Below are 18,130 nucleotides of genomic sequence, written 5' to 3' on the forward strand. Positions count from 1 at the left end.
TTGGTCAACAAAAATGTTAAAATGTATTTACATACCAGACAATCCAGCAACAAGGCAACATTAGCATTGATTTGGAGTCATGTAAATCCAATATTCATTGTCTTTATATGTTGGTCTCTACCAACTCCTGAGGGGAATACATGTATCTTTTGCGGCAAAGTGTTCATCGGCTAGTTGCTAACTAAAAGCTGATGGGAACTGCAGGTTAAGAGCATATACATTTATTTAATCCATTGTTAATATAAAAAATATTCATTAGTGCAGCCTTTCAAAGACAGGTGCTTTAAGAGCTCGCTAGCTAAATACACTGGCATGATCATTTATGATTTTTTTGCTACAGAGCTGATTAAAATTTCTGACAACTATGTCCTTTTAATACAATTATCTTTTAAATGAATCTTTAGTACATTTCTCCCCACATGTCAGACAAGTCAAGAAAGAAGGATTTTCCCTGTAACATTATACTTAAAACACCTTAGATATTATTTATTGCATTTCCCACTCTTTCAAACATTTATAGGCTAATTTCCAAACTATCTGTCTTAATTAATCCCACTTGACACTCTCAAATCCCTCTTGATTGAGCCACTGAAGGAACTTTTACTCACAAACAATATTTTATCTGATAAAAAAACCCCACAGCAGCCATAAAGACAGCAATAGATTATATTGAATCTTTCGACAACAGGCAAACTTTCACTCTATGAAGAGCGGCACTTAACGACGAAATACATTCAAAATCTTCAAAGAGCTGTATCTTCGAGCGCCTACAACCTTTTTCACACCTCTGTTGAAACATTACGTGCCCTGCTATAATCTATAAATACAAAGACACACAAACATATGGAAGCCTGCAGGGAAGTGAGCTGAACTTTGGCCTTGCAACATTCATTTATATAGCCATTTCAGGGCCGTATTATTTCAGTGTGTCATTTCAGTGATGTAGCAGCAACAGACACTCTTCATAGCAGGAGCAGCCGTCGTTGCATTTGATTGCATGGCAGATAAACCCTGCATGCCGCATACAGACAGAGATCTGACCCAGCTGCCCACTGGACTGTGTGTATAAGAGAGAGAGGAAGGAAAATAGAAGAGAGGAAAAAAAAGACGCTGCGATTAGGATGAAGATAACGAGAGGAGAACGTGGAGGAGATAGGAATGAGGGCAGAGTGAGATGGGGAAGGGTAAAGCATGACGTACAAGATCAAAATGGATGGGGGAAGTATAAGAAAATAGCTGCAGAGACAAAGCAGAGCCGGATGGCAGAGTGTGAGCGAAAGAAAGTCAGTGAGAGGAGAGGGAAAAATGGGAGGGAGTGTTGGAGAAGAGATGAAGTATGGAGAGATGGTGACTCACTCCAGTGGTGGTAAAGCTCTGATTTATTCTCTCTGTCTTTTCTGGGTCATATACTGTGGGTGTATGAGGGTCTCTATTAGCCGCTTGGAGCAGAGGCTGAAGCAACTTTAACTTTAACACTGACTGCCTCTCTCAGATACACTGTAACCTGCAACTGTCAAACTGTTACGCGGACTCTTCTAATTCTGAGGTGTTGGTCCGTCCTCGACGCCTTGTTTTAGATGCTCTGACAATTCACTTGTTTATTTTGTTAATATGATACATTCAGGAGGCTCATTTAAATGTGACACAGCAGGGAGTCTTGATAAACTGGATATTATTGACTATATCTGACATTTTGTTTAATGTGCTGCTGCCTGTCTTGGCCAGGACTTTTGTAAATATTTAATCTCAATGTGGCTTTTCCTGGATAAATAATAATTCAATAAATTAATTTAAAAAAACTGAGATTAAATACTAAATCCACTGAAAAAACAAAACCTCATGATCTGGCCTGTAAAATGACACAATGTTTGGATCACCTGGCATGATGCCCACTGGTGCAGGTAGTATGTTTAATCAAATACATTATATTTAGATGAACTCGATGACTTACCCTATGACGACAATGACGAAATCCAGCATGTTCCAACCGTTTCTCACGTACGCATTCTGGTGCATCACCAAACCATAAGCGATAATCTTCAGAAAGGTCTCAATTGTGAAAATGATGAGGAAGGCATACTCAACCGTTTCCTGCAGGTACACAGAATAAAAGAGAGAACAATAGATTTTTGATAAGAACTAGATATGATGGATTATTATTATCATGACAAACCATGAGCATGGCATAAATACAGTGTGACACAAGAATCTGGTGTGAACATTTTAATCCAGCTCTGTAGTATCCATGAATGTGCTCAATGGAGTAAAGAGAACGCAACTTTTTTCGAGGAAGGATCTGAGAAAACGATGGAAATAGGTCCAGGACATTTTTGGGTAATGCTTTAGATTACGGTCTGTAATGTACAGATGGTCCCAATATGTATTTATGTTGCTGCAAAGAAGCTACAAATTCTAAAACATAGATGCTTCACAAACATGTTAAACATGGCTGCACCGAATAGCTATACAATCGCCACAGTTTCAAGGTGGGGCACCCAAGATTCCTGTCACCAATTCAGTATCTGACCAAATTAAAAATATGGTCACAATCTACACTTCTGCCAGCGACGGCCATAAGAGAGGAGAGAATTACGCTGCACATTGCGTGCTGTAAATTAAAGCATTAGCTGTCGTTACCCAAATGCCAGTCACAGAGATGGCTGCAGTGAAGAAAGCATCAATGGGGTACTTCATATTGGATGAGCTAGTCAAGCTTGCTGAGTCTAAGAATAGGAGGATGACTGTATAATATCTAGTTCACCAGTGTCACGTGTTCTTTTCCATGTGAAAGTTCAATCAATTCAAAAAGTAAAAACAGCCTTGCTTAACCAGAGCAGCCACATCTTGAGCTCATTCTGATCTGATTTGGTTGTGGCACTTTACAACACATATTCACAGAACATCATGAGAGACATGAAAACATGAGACACCTTTTCACTCTAGGAAAGACAGACGGGAAAAGCAGTGTTTTCATTTAGTATCATAAGCTCAAGTTAAAACTGGAAATACCAGACGCTGTTTGGCTTTATTGTTTAGTACACACCAAACTAACCCGGAAGTGGAAGACTGAGTGAACATTTCTGGTATTGAACACACCACATCGGACAGCTGACAACTGAGATCTACCTTCTGAGCCTCCATGACAGTAAATGACAAGTCAGTAGTCTGAACTCATAATCCAAAAATAACAAAACAAAACCTAATTAGCTTGGAAGTTTAATTGATAACAATAGTCCAGTGCAAAACACATGTGTTCAGAACTGGCCGTGGCTTGGCCTGTGGTGTTGCTGCTTTCAGCTTTCTTGAAAACCACTCGTACAAACAACTTTACACTCAACACACATGCCATGACATAGTTGCATCACACACCCAAGTCACATCTTATCACGGTCAGAAACATCAGTGAAATACACTCTGCTTCAGATAAAAACACCAGGGGCAGTCTTAAGTAAAAGTAGGTAACCTGGGCCTGGGGGCCAAACTAAAAGGGCTTCTACTTCAGAGCAAAACATTGATGGCTGTGTTGCGGATTCAAATTTTTGTGTTTTGATTCTTTTTTTTACAGAAAATTAAAATACAATTAAAATAGTATACATTATTATTCATTAAACTATATTATATTAGGGCTGAAAGCTCTTGAACAGAGTTAAGTAAATGCAAATGCACAAAAAAAGAGTTTGCCTGGGGCCCCAAAATCACAAAATCCACCTCTGAAAAACACTTCCAAATTAGTCGCAGCCAGAAAAATCTGTGAAATATATAATTTATATATATGGTCATTTATTAGTTCATTGCTTTGACATAACCACCGCAATTATAAAGTACAGCATGGATTTAATAAGCGGAGGTATTTTGCTGGTGGTAACGTTATTTAGGTAAAGTTAGTATGAAATCATACACTTGGGAAATACAGTCTTACTCACGGGAGGAAAACACTCCTAAATTGCGAAACACGACGAAACAAAAGTCTGATTCTGCTTCCAGTTGGCTATCCGCTCTTGTTGACTATGTGAACCAGACTGTGGTTGTAACGTTTTATCCAGCATCCATTTAACGTCAGTATATATCCAGCACCCAAAGCAGACTTTGTCCAGCATCCAGCAGCTAAAGGAAGTGCAGTGTACAGGCCCTGAGTCCACAGAGTCCTGAAACTCTGCACCCGCTGCTGCACAGAGCGTTGGGTGCAAGTTTATTCAAAGTTTATTAATATTAAATGTGTTGCATGTCACAATTTGCACCAAATTTGACGGAAGCACTTCCTTGGGTCCCCAGCAATTCACCCACCAAGTGTGAATAGATCGTACGAATGGTTCATGCCCACATACAGACAGACATGACAGAGATTCCTTGTTTTATAATTAGATATAATATTAAGATAAAAAGTTGCTTGGCTTTGTACAACGCATTGTGCCGTTGTGGGCGGAAAAGATGGGAAAGCACAAATAAGGACCAAACGGCACTGATGGACGAAAACACTGATTCACTTAGCAGAAGAACCAGTCAGAGATCTCTCGCCCACCGCTGTATGAATCGGCTGAGCGAAGTTAAAAAAGGGAAAACACACTTATATTAAAAAGATGTGAATCAGTGATGTAACACAGCATTGCACCGTTCTACTGTTGTTTCAAAGACAGAGAGAGAACAGGAACATCAGGCCATCAGGTTGAGGTCGAGTGACGATAACAACAGAGGCACACGTTGCTAGATAAAGGTGGCATGTGCGTGTTTAGCGCAGTGCGATGCGTGGGACGCTGTAGGTGGACACACCAGGGTGACTCAGCTTATTTAGGACAGTCCTGGGACCTCCCTGGAGATATGTAACCATAGAGAGGCCCTCTTCTTCCTTTATGCATAAGGCAGGTCAACGTAAACTCTGCACACTGGTAACCATGATATCTTTCCGTCAATACAAGAGTCATTTAACTTTTCACATGGGATGCCCAAGGGCTCTTATAATACACAATGCAGACAAATGTTAAAAGCCACACACACACATATATATATATTATTATATAGATAATAACCTCTTCTGCCTGAGGGAGTTCTTAATCCTTTGCTCTGTGTTCTCTGCGGACACCATAAATGCAAGAGCACTGTGGGCTGCAGGGGCTCGTTTTCCCAACAGTTTACTGCAGATTGTGAGAAGCACTTAGCCCAGAATAGGAGACATGGGCCTCTTTGTTAGTGAAGTAAAAGGTTGAGTTAAGCTTGTGGCTGCTGCCTCCATGACGGAGCATGCTCGGGGCCGCAGGGACCTGAGAGAACTGAACGATTCAAATCGAGGATGGAAGGGAAGTGACGGAGAGACAAGTGAACATTGAGGCCAAAAGGAGCGATAGAAAACTGCTGCAGCAGTTAAATGTTGGTGTAACACAGGCTTCAGTTAGGTGGTTGAGTACACATTAACAAAAAGTATCCAGCATGTCTTCTTATATGCCGAAGATCTATCAACAAAGTGCCTAGTGGTGGGCACATTCTCCATGTGAATATATATATAAAAATATATATATTACATAATATTTCCTCTCGTGTGGTCTACAGCAGTAATTGAGTAATAATCGTAAAGATACAGAAAGCAGCATGTAATACGTTGTCAGAACAGTTTTAGCTTTCCAAGGCAGTTAATTTATGCAAATTGCCACTTCCTGCTTTGTGAAAGCATGTTAAATATAATAGCAAATGATAACCATTCCTTCTCAATTAACCAGCAATTTATTCAATCATCAGCACGTTATTCTGCGAGCAGAAATAGACCGAGGGAGAGACACAGAAAGAGAAGGAGAGTGAGGAAAGAGGCCATTGGGGATGACCATAAATATCTCTGACTCATCTTAGTTTATTTGTGCTATAAAGAGACAGTAGTATGTTCCCTTTTCTCACGCAGCATATAATATATTCATTTCCAGTGTTCACTTAACTTGCTGCTCTTGTGTTAACCACACACAACATGATACATTACACACGCTCACATACACACACTTACACGGCATATGTTTGTGTTCTAAAATACACGCCAACAATATGATAAACCCATCACACGGCATAATGCGTGTTCCTCCTCGACCCCCACAGTCGTACAGTTTCCCTTCTGCCACAGGGTGAGCGTTCATGTCTACAGGCACGACGGTTCATCTCACACACTCACAGAGCTCAGATCACCATATGACAAAGGATGCTAACCCGCTGAACCATGCATTCCTTTACATAACTTCCCATTTGACTGAGATATGCGGACAGCGGCAATGTACACCTATTAAGAATTCAGATGGCCCTGTGCACAATGCCCATGAAGCTCCATCTACAGCATCTTCCTCCAGGCTACACACAGAATATCAGCAATTAAGATTTGTGCATACTAAGAGTTTAAATGGAGTTATAAAGTACAATAAAACAGCTTGTCTTGCAATTACAGCACCATTGTTCAAACGTTATCTTTTATTATTTAAATAAAGTCAGTATAAACTGTAGCCTCCTGAAGTGAGTTTCAAAACTAATGGCAACCAATTCAATATATATACATATAAAATACAAATACATTTAACATGAAGCACTGTGCTCAAATATTCAGTATTGCAACCAAACCACCCATATTCCATCTTCTAATCAAGTCAAGTTAATTGTATTTATACAGCCCAATATCACAAAATGACTCATTTGCATCCACTGGACAGGAGCCACCAACTGTCCTTAGACCAAAACATGCAATAAATGTTGTACAGAGTAGACCAACATAGTAAAATCACAGCATAGACAATCAGGATTACAATATGCTTGTTCACTTTTTTGCCAAGTTACTAGACAAAAATACCACTATCATGTCTGCCAGCTTAACATAAGGACGGCGTTTACAGTAAGATGCAAAAAAACAAAAACACAAACTATTTGTTTTGTAAAGATATACTGTAGTAATGTCTACCTGAGCAGTGAATGAAGTCATTCTCCCTCTGTGTGTGTTGTTATCTGAGCTTCTCCTTGCGATGTTGACACATGTTTTTAGTGCATGTTAGTGCACGTGAGCTGCCCCACTAGTTAACTTCCGGTTAGCTCGCAGCCGCGTTGGAGATCTTATACGTACTAAAGACATTGGGAGGAGGCCTGTGAGCACTAAATACCTCCATATTCAATTATGATGGTAAAATGGAAAAGAGAGAATGATTGTAAAAAAAAAAAAAAAATAGATTACTACAGCTCTATTTTTTTCTTTTAGTTATCATTGTATGGTTAAAGGCTGTTGGTTATTAGCAACATGAAATTAGGCTTTGGCGTAAAATTCAAGTCTCACTCTCTAGTTTTGAGGTAAAACTTAAAAGTATCTGCCACAAACCGTGGCATAAACAGTACAGCTATATATATATATATTAGATTAGGAACGAAAGATTATTTTCATTATCAATTAATCTCTCCATTATTATTCAATAATGGAGATTATTCAACTAATCGTTCGGTCTCTAAAATATCAATTGCAGTTGATGTTTTGAAATATCTTGTTTAGTGCGATCCACCAGACCAAAACCCAAAGATATTCAGTGCAGAGGAATAAGAAAACCATTTGAGAAGCTGGGACCAGAGAATTCAAAGTGATTAATGCAAATCAAATTTCTGTCAATCGATTAATTGAGGAATCGCTGCACGTCTAATATATGAATTCTCTAACAAATAAACTGTGCAGCCTATTTAATGTATGTCTAAATACATGACCACCTGAGTGTTACTACATGTGCATGTATGAAAAAGCCACTTCTGAGCCCACAGTCACATGAGTCAGCGTTGTATAATGCATGTTTGATATCTGTGTGCGACGAGAGCGCTTACAAGCATAGCAAACACAACAAACCACAAGTCATAATATTGATGTCGATGCTAACCATATATAGTACAGCAGAGAGTACACACAGTCAGTGAATGCAACCAAACAGGCGACGCAGCAGCCAATACATGACTGTAAACTCTGCAGCTATCAGCCACGGGACAGTTTGAGAGCAGATCTCTCCTGAGTGTCACAGAAGCGTTATATCATTTTCAAACTCATCCTGCACACAATGAGCAGACATATATTCTGTAGGACTACCCACGTCATTCTCCAGCTACATCTCCCTCCCCCATGCGCTCTCCATCTCTCGCTAACTCTCTTTCCTTCCCCTGTCTGTATAGATCAGTCAGTGCCATCCAGCCAAGCCAGGGGAGGGGGCTGAGGGCAGCCAGCATTTAGTGCTTCTTCACCGCCTACTCCTGCAGGTTTGCACAATATATAAGTGTGTTTGAGTGTGCAGTCTATGTTGGGATGCCTGTGCATAAGTGTGTGTTATGTATGGGGTTTGTGTTCATCTTCAGTATATTTCGATAAGGCCTGTCACATTACCAGGTGATTCTATTTGAAGTCATTTTTTCATTTTATCACAGTTTATTAATCATTTATTGCTATTTCTCATCAGGAAATAGTATAACGTGTTTGCTGAAATCCCTCCGCACGTCTTTGCATTGCTTTTATTGTTAACTGTTCTTGTGTTTAATTCTGAACTACTGACTAAATCCAACAATAAAACAATAACAGCAGCAACAAGATGTCTTGTTTCTACTTGAATCCATAACATTTTAATTCAGCGACTACACTACAAGATACGACTAAGTGTACCGCACATCTGTTTGTATGCAACGTTCTTTATAGCTCTATATAGCTGGGACCGTACGTTTAGATGCACATTACAGTATATTAACTTTGTATATGGTGTATGTGTACACACAATTGTGTGTGTATGTGAAGAAATGTGGGGGCGGCAGGAATTGTGTGAGGATGTGGATGTCACTCTGCCAAGGAAAACACTACAAGTGCAGGTCATCTTAAGAATACCCACTCTACCAATGTCTTCACAAAGGAAGAAAACATCATACTGAAGACTTGTTGCATAAGCTCAGTGATGTATTGCTTAGTTTTGCCCTAAAGTTACACGATCGACACAGAATTGAACAGCGATGTAGTCGTTCAATCGAGATGTTTTCTTTCAGCTTGTGAAATGCTGCAGCTGTCGCACCCTGTTTGGCTTAACACAGCAATAGCTCAGTGCAGTTAAACTAGAATCACAGTTTTTTAAAGCGGCCGGTACAGCACGACTTGCGCAGCGTGACCTATGTCTGTCAGCCAAAAAGATTCAACCTGCTGAGTTCATGAGAAAAACCAAGCTTCTCTTGGTGTTGTTTAATTGTGTCGGTGTTTTCCTGTGACTGTTGATGTAGAGAAAGAGGCAAGTAGTGAATCTGCAACCTCAATTCTGCAACACCTCACAGGGAGTAAAGCGTTCTCATGTATTCCCATTTCAGTCAAGCCCACACACTCATATCTCTCTCACAACTCACAACTATGGATGCACACACACACACACACACACACACACACACACACACACACACACACACACACACACACACACACACACACAGTGACCCCTGAACCCTTTATCCCTCTCTGGTTTTCGTTTTTTTTGTGGTTCATCATCTGCAAAGTGTGCCTGTGAATGTTATTGTTCCATACTGTGCAGTAAATCTGTAGAAAACATGTTTATGCTTGCAGATGTGTGTCCATGTAAGGAAGCACCTATAGCTTCATGGAAACCAAATAGAAAATGTCTAAACTCAGGAAATGAAAGTTAGATCCCAAAAGCCAAACTTCGGCTCTTCCGCTCCATGCTGCACGTCAACCAATCAGCTCGGATCTTCAGTTTTTTTGAAATTCCTCTAAAGCTTTTGGCTCAAGCAGGCATTCGATGAAGTTTAAGTTGAATATTTTCACAAAAAAGTATTCAACTGACCCTGTAAATAAACCATCGTGCCACTAAACCAACATGTTAGTCAACCAAAGCAAACAAAAGACAAGAAAGAAGCAAAAGAACAATTCTCATTAAAAACCTCCTGAAAGACGGCAAAAGCCACAGAAACAATCATAACTCGGTCATAAATACTTGGCTGCTTAGTTAATAACCTTATGTGCAGTTTTGTATTAAAATGAACTTGGACTGCTCTTCAGTTTGTACTGATGTACGTACTGAAGTGCATTTGAGCTGTGATGCTGCGTAGGGAAAAAAAGAGAACAAACTCACAGTTAGTGACTTACAACTTTTACCTTAATTGAACAAAATGATTTCAGCAAAGTGATCTCCAACGCTTCTGTTAAAAAGTTTTGAGTTTCACTGCGTGTTTTTTCATTTCCTGTGAGTGGAGAAGCTGAGAGATGAGAGAAGATACTCATCATAAAACTTGTTATAGTAGTTTTAGTGCAATACAGCTGTTATTTATCTTTACTGACTTAGCAACAGATTGCAGAGTTGCAACAAAGATGATACAACTGTCTTGAATCTAGTATAAAGTCCCAAAATATTATAATATTTTATATTATAATGCAAATATGTTAAATGTCAAATGCTAATATAACATTTGCATTGGTGAAAATAACTACATTGAGAGTATAAGCAGGACAAAACAACAAATCATAAAGAAACTAAAAAAACAGAAAACTCACTCTTGTCACTTGTCACTCTTGTTCGTTGCATCATATTCATAAGAAATCATAATTATTATTTACAGAACCTGAGAAAAAAAAACATGAATTCATAAATCATCTGTCATTCCCCTTTAAGATGGCCTGTTTGACGCACACAGTGTGCACATGCTCTTCTCTTCTTAATCATGACTGCACTTCCGCAGAGTATCCACACAAAGCTGGCTCTGACTCCCTCTCAAACACACACAAACACACTCTCACACTTGCACACACGTGCAGAAATACACATTCAAGATAACAAGCAGGGACAGTGCTAGTGTGAGCCACAAATGAGCAGTTACGTTAAGTGACTAAACACATACTTCTAACATCATCTCTATGGGAGGCCACAGTCCAGACGTTGCTGCTTGTGCCAGCCATTACAAACACACACACACACACACACCGCCAACTGCTTCATCCATCACACACGTACAAATGTACACTCTTATGTACATGTGCAGCCAAAATACTGACACACGAAGCCCTCCTCAGATGGAAATATATGTCATCAACTCCCCAAGCATAGACTCGAAACATTACTACAAATACTATCAAAGACTTTTGCAAAAAGCAACATCAGCAACTCAATAGTATTTTTAAAAAAACACAGTGGCAGGTTGTGTTTTGAATTGTAAATACAGACAGGATATGGTAAATTAAGGGCAATTACCTGAAAGATTGTGGTGCATGTTAACTAAAAGTGTTTTTATTTGATTGCAATTCTATGAATGTACAGCACACGTTGTTTAATTGCCACAGAGGCTGTGACCTTGATTTGGTGACTACAAAGCTGGCAAATAACACAAGGCCCTTTAATACAAGAGAATAACGAAGGCAAACTGAGGGAGAACCTGAGCAGAGCTAATATGTGAAATATATATTGAAGTGGTATTTCTACATTTCTACATTTCTGATCTGCATCCTTAAAATTGGTTGAAAAGGCAAGATGCAGGATATCATGGAGGCACTTACAATATCATCAGATGTCAGCTCAAAAGAAGACATTTCACTGCATTGTGCCTCTGATCATATTTGACAAGAACCACTGCAATCTGGCAGATGCCTCTTAGTGGCGGGGTGTCACACTGAAGCACTTGGTGACTGTGATCAGTCAACAGGCATTTGCTGCCAGTCACAAGTTTGGCACTGTGATGGTTGTTGGAATGTATTTACATCAGAAATGACTTATTTGTTAGTAGTTGCTCACTTTGTAGGGCACGGTCGCTATATGTGCATTTCACGCCTATAGCAGAGTTGCATGCAAATACAAGAATATATTAACGCGGCTTTGCTTTAGCGTGGCTTTTGTCTCATGTAACAGGCCTGAGAGTTCGTGTGCATGAGTGAGCTGACTGACTCAGTGTAAGTTTTAGGGGATAACTGATGATAGATCTGTTTTAATTAGTAACACTTAAGTGTGTTTGAACGTGTGAACCAGGAACTTCTGCTGGCCTGCACATGGTGTTGATGAGCAAGGCCAGTTTACGTTTAAATACAGTCGTGTGCCATAAAGCTAAGCACAAATTTATATAAATCGATTTTAAATGTGTCTTGCAGCAGAGGATTAATTGTCATGGTGCACTATGAAGACAAGTATGCGGTGTGTGACTTTAGAGGTCAAAACTGTGCATCCTGTGCGTGACTTCTTGATTAAGAAAGGGAGATATCTTACTACTCACCATGGTAGCAGCCATGTTTGGCTTCTGTCTGTTCAACCCATTAGTATTCACTCACACATAGCATTTATAATTTGTAAGCCTGCCATCTCAATAAAGATGAAATTAGAAAAGCTGTGCTGTCTAGTTGTGTAATAGTATAAAACACAATAACATTACATCACATTAGATGACAAGCATGTAAGTGTCATAACAAGCTTAACTTCATCTGAAACAGATGGGACAGTTGTCTACAATGACCATCTCCCGCCCCTCTCACCTCATCCTGTGTAAACCACTTGAGCTTATTCTAACACCAAATGTCAACATCATAACAAATGTTTTTTTTATAACTACCAAAAATCCAGATATTAAATGAGGGACTCGCTAAAACCAGGCACCAACATGTGTGTGTGTGTGTGTGTGTGTGTGTGTGTGTGTGTGTGTGTGTGTGTGTGTGTGTGTGTGTGTGTGTGTTCCTCAGTCCCTCTGTCAATAGCATTAAATCATATATGAATATTATTCAGCAAAATGATTCACGTAAGGACTGGGCAGTAATTCAATATGATAATTTCATGATGAAATCATATATCTAGATATTGTGATACACAAGTGTGTGTCATCTAAATTGCTAAAAACAAAAGCATACATCTCAAATTTCTCAGAAAAATCTGAATTGATAAGAATTCTGCTTTTGAAAATACCCCTGTGTAGTTCAGTCAAACTATCGTCATAATCGGATTACTCTATTTGTGTGCATGCATGTTAACATAGTCAGTGTACAGCTGAACATATTTATTAATCTTTAATCTATATTTTTGCTTGAAACTGTTATTTTCGTTTTGCATTTAAGTATTTTTCAATCTTCAAGTTTTTTTTATTTACCATGTGGTTATTTAAAAAAGACAATTTATTTATTCAACTACCAAAAAACATGCCGTATCGTGATATAAATCATTAGCAAGATATGAAATGACCAGAAGATTTTGGCCATATTGCCCAACGCTCATGTTCTTAAAGTTGCTGATATCCTCAAATGTAACAGCATCTAAATGTGAAGCTGATTTAGGCTGTGAGTTCTCTGCTGTCGTCCAAATGACCTCTCTATTGGTTTGTGTGGGACATTTCAGTCTTTACATGTTTGTGTCCTTTTGTCCCCAGTAAAATAAATCGCTCTGCGGCTCCAGAGTTATGCAACAACAGTGGTACGGGCAAACACTACATGATACCATACGCGTTTCACTGTGTGTTGCCTCAGTAAGGAGGAGATGTATGATTCATATTCACCATGAAAAGGTCATTGTTTTGCTCAGCTACCTTCAGCCGGAGCTGCCCAGGGTGTTGTGTCTCAGATAGATAAGTCAGAAATGACCTTAAAGCAAAGGCAGGAGGGTTGCAGACTATTTGTCTGTCCCCGAGACAAGGTGGGTGCAGAGGAGACACAGTCACGTGCAGGCAGGATGGGTTGTGTGTCTTATATTGCAGTGAAATGACTAAACAAAGGAAGAGCAATAAAGGAGAAAGCTAAGCAGAAGAAGGAGGAAATGACTGTGGGTTCCTGACAGGGTTTGCTGTCTTACATGCACGTGTGTGCTCGCTACGTCCTGTTACTCACTTGTGCCTCCTGGTGGTGGCAGCACCTCAAGCCTTTGCCCAGTGTTCCGCCTGAGGAGGAAATTGCTTTCCATTTATAATGAGCTGCTGCATTTAACCAAGCCTTACTAACAAGACGGGCAGACTCATGCTATTAAGGCCTCTGTGACTTTGCAGCATTGCACTGTTCTCACCCGGAGCAGCTCTGCAGCACCTATAGGCACCGTGTGGACAGTGTGACACCAGCAAACAAATTCAGTATGTTTATGTTTATGGTGTTAATGTTGATGGTGTTACCTGAGAATGCACTAAATGAACAGTCTACACATTCACGAGCCTAGACGTCAGCTGGTCTGTATTGCAACATCTCAGTGTCTCTTTGTGTTGAATGTGTGGATGGGTAGAAACCTGCTTAGTTCGGCAGCCTATAGTGATGTAATTTGATCCTTGCTTTACACATCAGGCCCCTCAGCACACCCACCTCAGGTTTCATATGAGTTCTCAGTCCACCTCTGAGGCTGCAGAGCGGAGCGGTGTGAAATGACAATCTCCACTACAGCTTACCTGCTGGCCGCTACAGAAAACATAGCTCAGCACTTTTGTCTCTAGTGCTCCTCCTGTGAGTACAGCGTGAGTTCTGTAGGACAACTAAGGCCAAGCTGGCACACCTGCCCTACAAAGTATTCTATTGTTCAACCTCTGCTGAAAAGGGAAAGATTGCGGTATTTGCCCTCCGGTTTAATTCTGCAGTGTCGACATTGTATCAGATACCAAAGGCTTGTGCAAGCAATAGACAAGGATCAGTATGAGGATCAGCAAAAACATATACTGTATAGTGCAGTTAAGGAAGCATCCATATAAGCACAGAGGAGGCAGTTATGCATTTTCAAAAAGTTAAGCTTTGTCCTGACTACAAAGGATGTGACTAAATGATGAATAACTTGATATCTAATCATCAACATGTCGTCTCATCTCTACTTCATGATCTTGTTCATGAAGCACGTAAGCCGCATCAATGATGCTGCTCAGTCCTGAACTGTCTGCGCAAAAGTGCCCAAAATGTAGCTTTGTGGTTCATTCCCAGTAGGTGCATCCAGAGCTCTAATCGTCTACTCGTGGACAGAGGAGACATATACAACATCCATTAGAATACAGTGACAAATATTACACAGCGATGCCACAACAGGTTCAGACAAAAGACATAATGAAGGCATCATTAAAAGATGCCAAACTATCCATCACATGTTGACACTTACAGATTTGGTTTGCATTATAAAGGCTGAGATGAGACATAGTATTTAGCTTCCAAGCAAGCTTAGTTAGTTAGTTGGTGCCAGACCTTTCGTGATCCGAACACATAAGAAGGTGAAGCTCTGAACATATGAATGTCAATTCTGGCGACGCTCTGAATTTACAAACATTGCAGTTAGGCCCCATAATGGCTGCATTGCAAATTAATAAGAAGACCTGAGGTTTAGAGGTTATACATACTGTAAAGCTACCAGTATGAAATAAGCACCCGTCAACGCATGGTTTACAGTCAGTCTGAGGCTGGGACACACAATAGTGAGTGGCTTCTGAAAACTCACAACTGAAAGTAGCCTTCATATTAAAAGAAATGTATTAAATTACTTTAAGCATCAAGACTAGCTCGAAACAGAAAATGAACAAAAATAAACTACATTTGTATATTCTGGCCAGTACCTGATTTACTTAATAAGGTCAGTGTGGGTGCAGATACCAATCCAACGGGTCGGATTGTTGCATCCGTAAACCAAAAACAAAAAGAGAGCTTGTGTGTGTGTGTGTGTGTGTGTGTGTGTGTGTGTGTGTGTGTGTGTGTGTGTGTGTAACTACCCCAGTCCACAAAGACTTGCATGCTGATTAGTCTTTAAACTCTATTGCTGCTGTATTTGTATTCACATCAGCAAAATGCACAGATGTTTCAGCATTGCATTTTTTCAGAGTCCAACCAGCCTCTCAATGTTTTTCTACATTCTTGTTTGTTTCTTCTCACGCAAGTGTGAACATTTTCACTTTCCAGTTGACACTATTAGGACAATCCAACTCTTTCAAACCTCACTCCCAAACTAACCCTGACAACACACTGTACATAATACTGTATCAGGTACTGTAATGTCCCAGATGGCCCACTTTCCCCTGATGCACCACCGCTGTGTAAACAAACACCCTGAGGTCACCCTCCAGGAGGTCAAACCGAGAAGCAGCACATCTTCTCTAAAGTAGAGCAGACACCCTTTTAACTTATCTTACACAGCAGGTTCAACAGCGTAACGGACTGAGAAACACTCCGCTGTTTTTTTACAGCGAGCCGGTAACCTCCTCAAACATGTTCCTGCTCTCAGACGAAGCTTTCAAGAACATTGAAATGTCTGCAGACACACTGTATGAGCTCTTCATGAATCATTGAGCACTACAGCTGAATTCTGCTCATGTAGAGAGGACCACATTCTGTGTGTTTGTCTGGCTTTTGGAGAGAGCACTCATGCTCAGCTGTGGAACAATGCTTACAACACTACATCACCCATAATTCATCACACAGACATAAATGCACAAGGTGCACAGAGTGGTGCAATGACGATAAATTCTAAAAATAGAAAGCTGAATAAGACCTCTGTACAGGGAAACTATGACATGATAAAGCACCAATGAGGATAGTTGTCAACGTGTTTCTCTGTGTCGGCACAGCAGATACTTGAAATCTGCATGATAGAGCAACATACTGAAGATACAATCTGTATGAAACGTCTTACTATTACAGCTAAATCTCTATATACTATACCTACCATATCTCTTATCAAAAGGACGATACAATCGCATGTTTTCATCTGAAAGAGGATTATGAAGTAACAATGCATGTTGTAATGAATCTTGAAATTATTCAACCAAACAAGAACAGAACAACAGGCACTAAAGGAGATTATCTTCCATTCTTTAACTCCTTATCACAAACCTAACAAGCCAGACATTAGGATTTTGACAATGTGAACTCGGAGACACTATATAAAACCTATGCAAAGCAATACCAGTCTGTTTTTGGCTTTAAGTAGCAGCACTGATACAACAGGCACCAAATGAATAAATGTATCATCGTGACATATACAGACTACTCACCAGGTCATGGTTTGTGGAGTTGGAATCATCTGCAGGGAAGGGGACATAGACAGCTAAGGCCATACAGTTGGCAAAAATAGCAATTAATATAAAGATATCAAATGGCCTGAGAAAAAACAGTTAAGGAAAACACGGAAGAAAATGATGTAACAGAGCAATAGAAAATAACACACTGCAAAACACTTTTCAAATCTCCTGATGTAGTCTGATTACTTTAAAAAGCGCTCCATGAAATTAACGGATGTGGCCGTCATGAATAATTACCACAGCTAAGATTGAACAAAGGTATACACAAAGGACCTGTGAACAAGTACGGCAGTCAGCAACTAAAGATCATTTTCACTATCAATTAATGTGGCAGTTATTTTACCTCATCCATTCATCATTGGGTTTATTAAAGGTCAGAAAATAGTGAAGAAAATGCACACGACAGCTTCCCAGTGCCCAAAGTGAAGACTTGTTTTGTCCGAATTACAATCCAAAACCCGAAGGTATCTAATCTACACTGATATAAAACAAGGAATTGATTATCAAAATAGTAATTAGTTTTCTAATCTAACCGCTTCGGCTCTGTGAACAGGTAATGCTCTTTGGTCAAATCCCAACACTCAGACATTCACCCAGCTCTACATAATACCACTGTAAAGGATACTTCCACTCCACCAGGCTGATGCAGGCCCTGCGTATGGGGTTGTTGAGTTTGAGGCAGAACAGAGCCCTTGGTGGCCTGCTGTTGGCATTACTGCCCTGTTTCTTGCTTTTGGCATACTGTTGGCGCTTCTTCTGTGCCAACGCACCGACCGGGATGGTACTGGACACTGGAGCAGGCAGGGCAGGAGGTGCGGGAGGTGCCACAGGGGCTGGGGCCGCAGCAGGGGTAGGGGCAGGGGTTGAGGCGGGAGGGGCCTCTGGGGCCGCGGGGGCTGGGTCTGGGGCAGGCCCTTTGGCGCTCATAGTGTGGGCGTGGCTCTGTGAGGAGCATCCAGCAGCATGGATCTGCCAGGGTAGACTGGGTGGCTAGAAAAGGGCAGAATAATCTGACCAATGAGCTGGCACGTCACCAGGGGGAGCGACTCTGGTGCTGCTGGCATAATTTGCCTCTGAGAATGAGAAAGGGGTGAGATGAGATCATGGCATTAGTACATTTTACACTTTATATAACAATAAAAGGATTATTGACATTGCTTTTGTCTGCCTTCAAATTACATTGGCT

The 18,130-nt window shown here is 40.3% G+C and overlaps 1 protein-coding gene across 1 annotated transcript in view; it reads right to left on the reverse strand.

The window, feature by feature from the left end:
• cacna1da (calcium channel, voltage-dependent, L type, alpha 1D subunit, a) overlaps window positions 1-17,871 on the reverse strand; it is a 52,836-nt gene extending 34,965 nt beyond the window's left edge. Inside the window, exons 1-3 of the mRNA XM_076110510.1 lie at window positions 17,570-17,871; window positions 16,918-17,023; window positions 1,952-2,091 (exon numbers count right to left, since the gene is read on the reverse strand). Of these exons, the coding sequence (XP_075966625.1) occupies window positions 1,952-2,091; window positions 16,918-17,023; window positions 17,570-17,871 (548 nt within the window). The remainder of the gene's footprint in view (window positions 1-1,951; window positions 2,092-16,917; window positions 17,024-17,569) is intronic.
• Between the last annotated feature and the right edge of the window lie 259 nt (window positions 17,872-18,130).

This window comes from Anarhichas minor, unplaced genomic scaffold (genome assembly GCF_050575085.1).
Source record: "Anarhichas minor isolate MPS153535 unplaced genomic scaffold, ASM5057508v1 ptg000043l, whole genome shotgun sequence".
NCBI classification, from domain to species: Eukaryota; Metazoa; Chordata; class Actinopteri; order Perciformes; family Anarhichadidae; genus Anarhichas; species Anarhichas minor.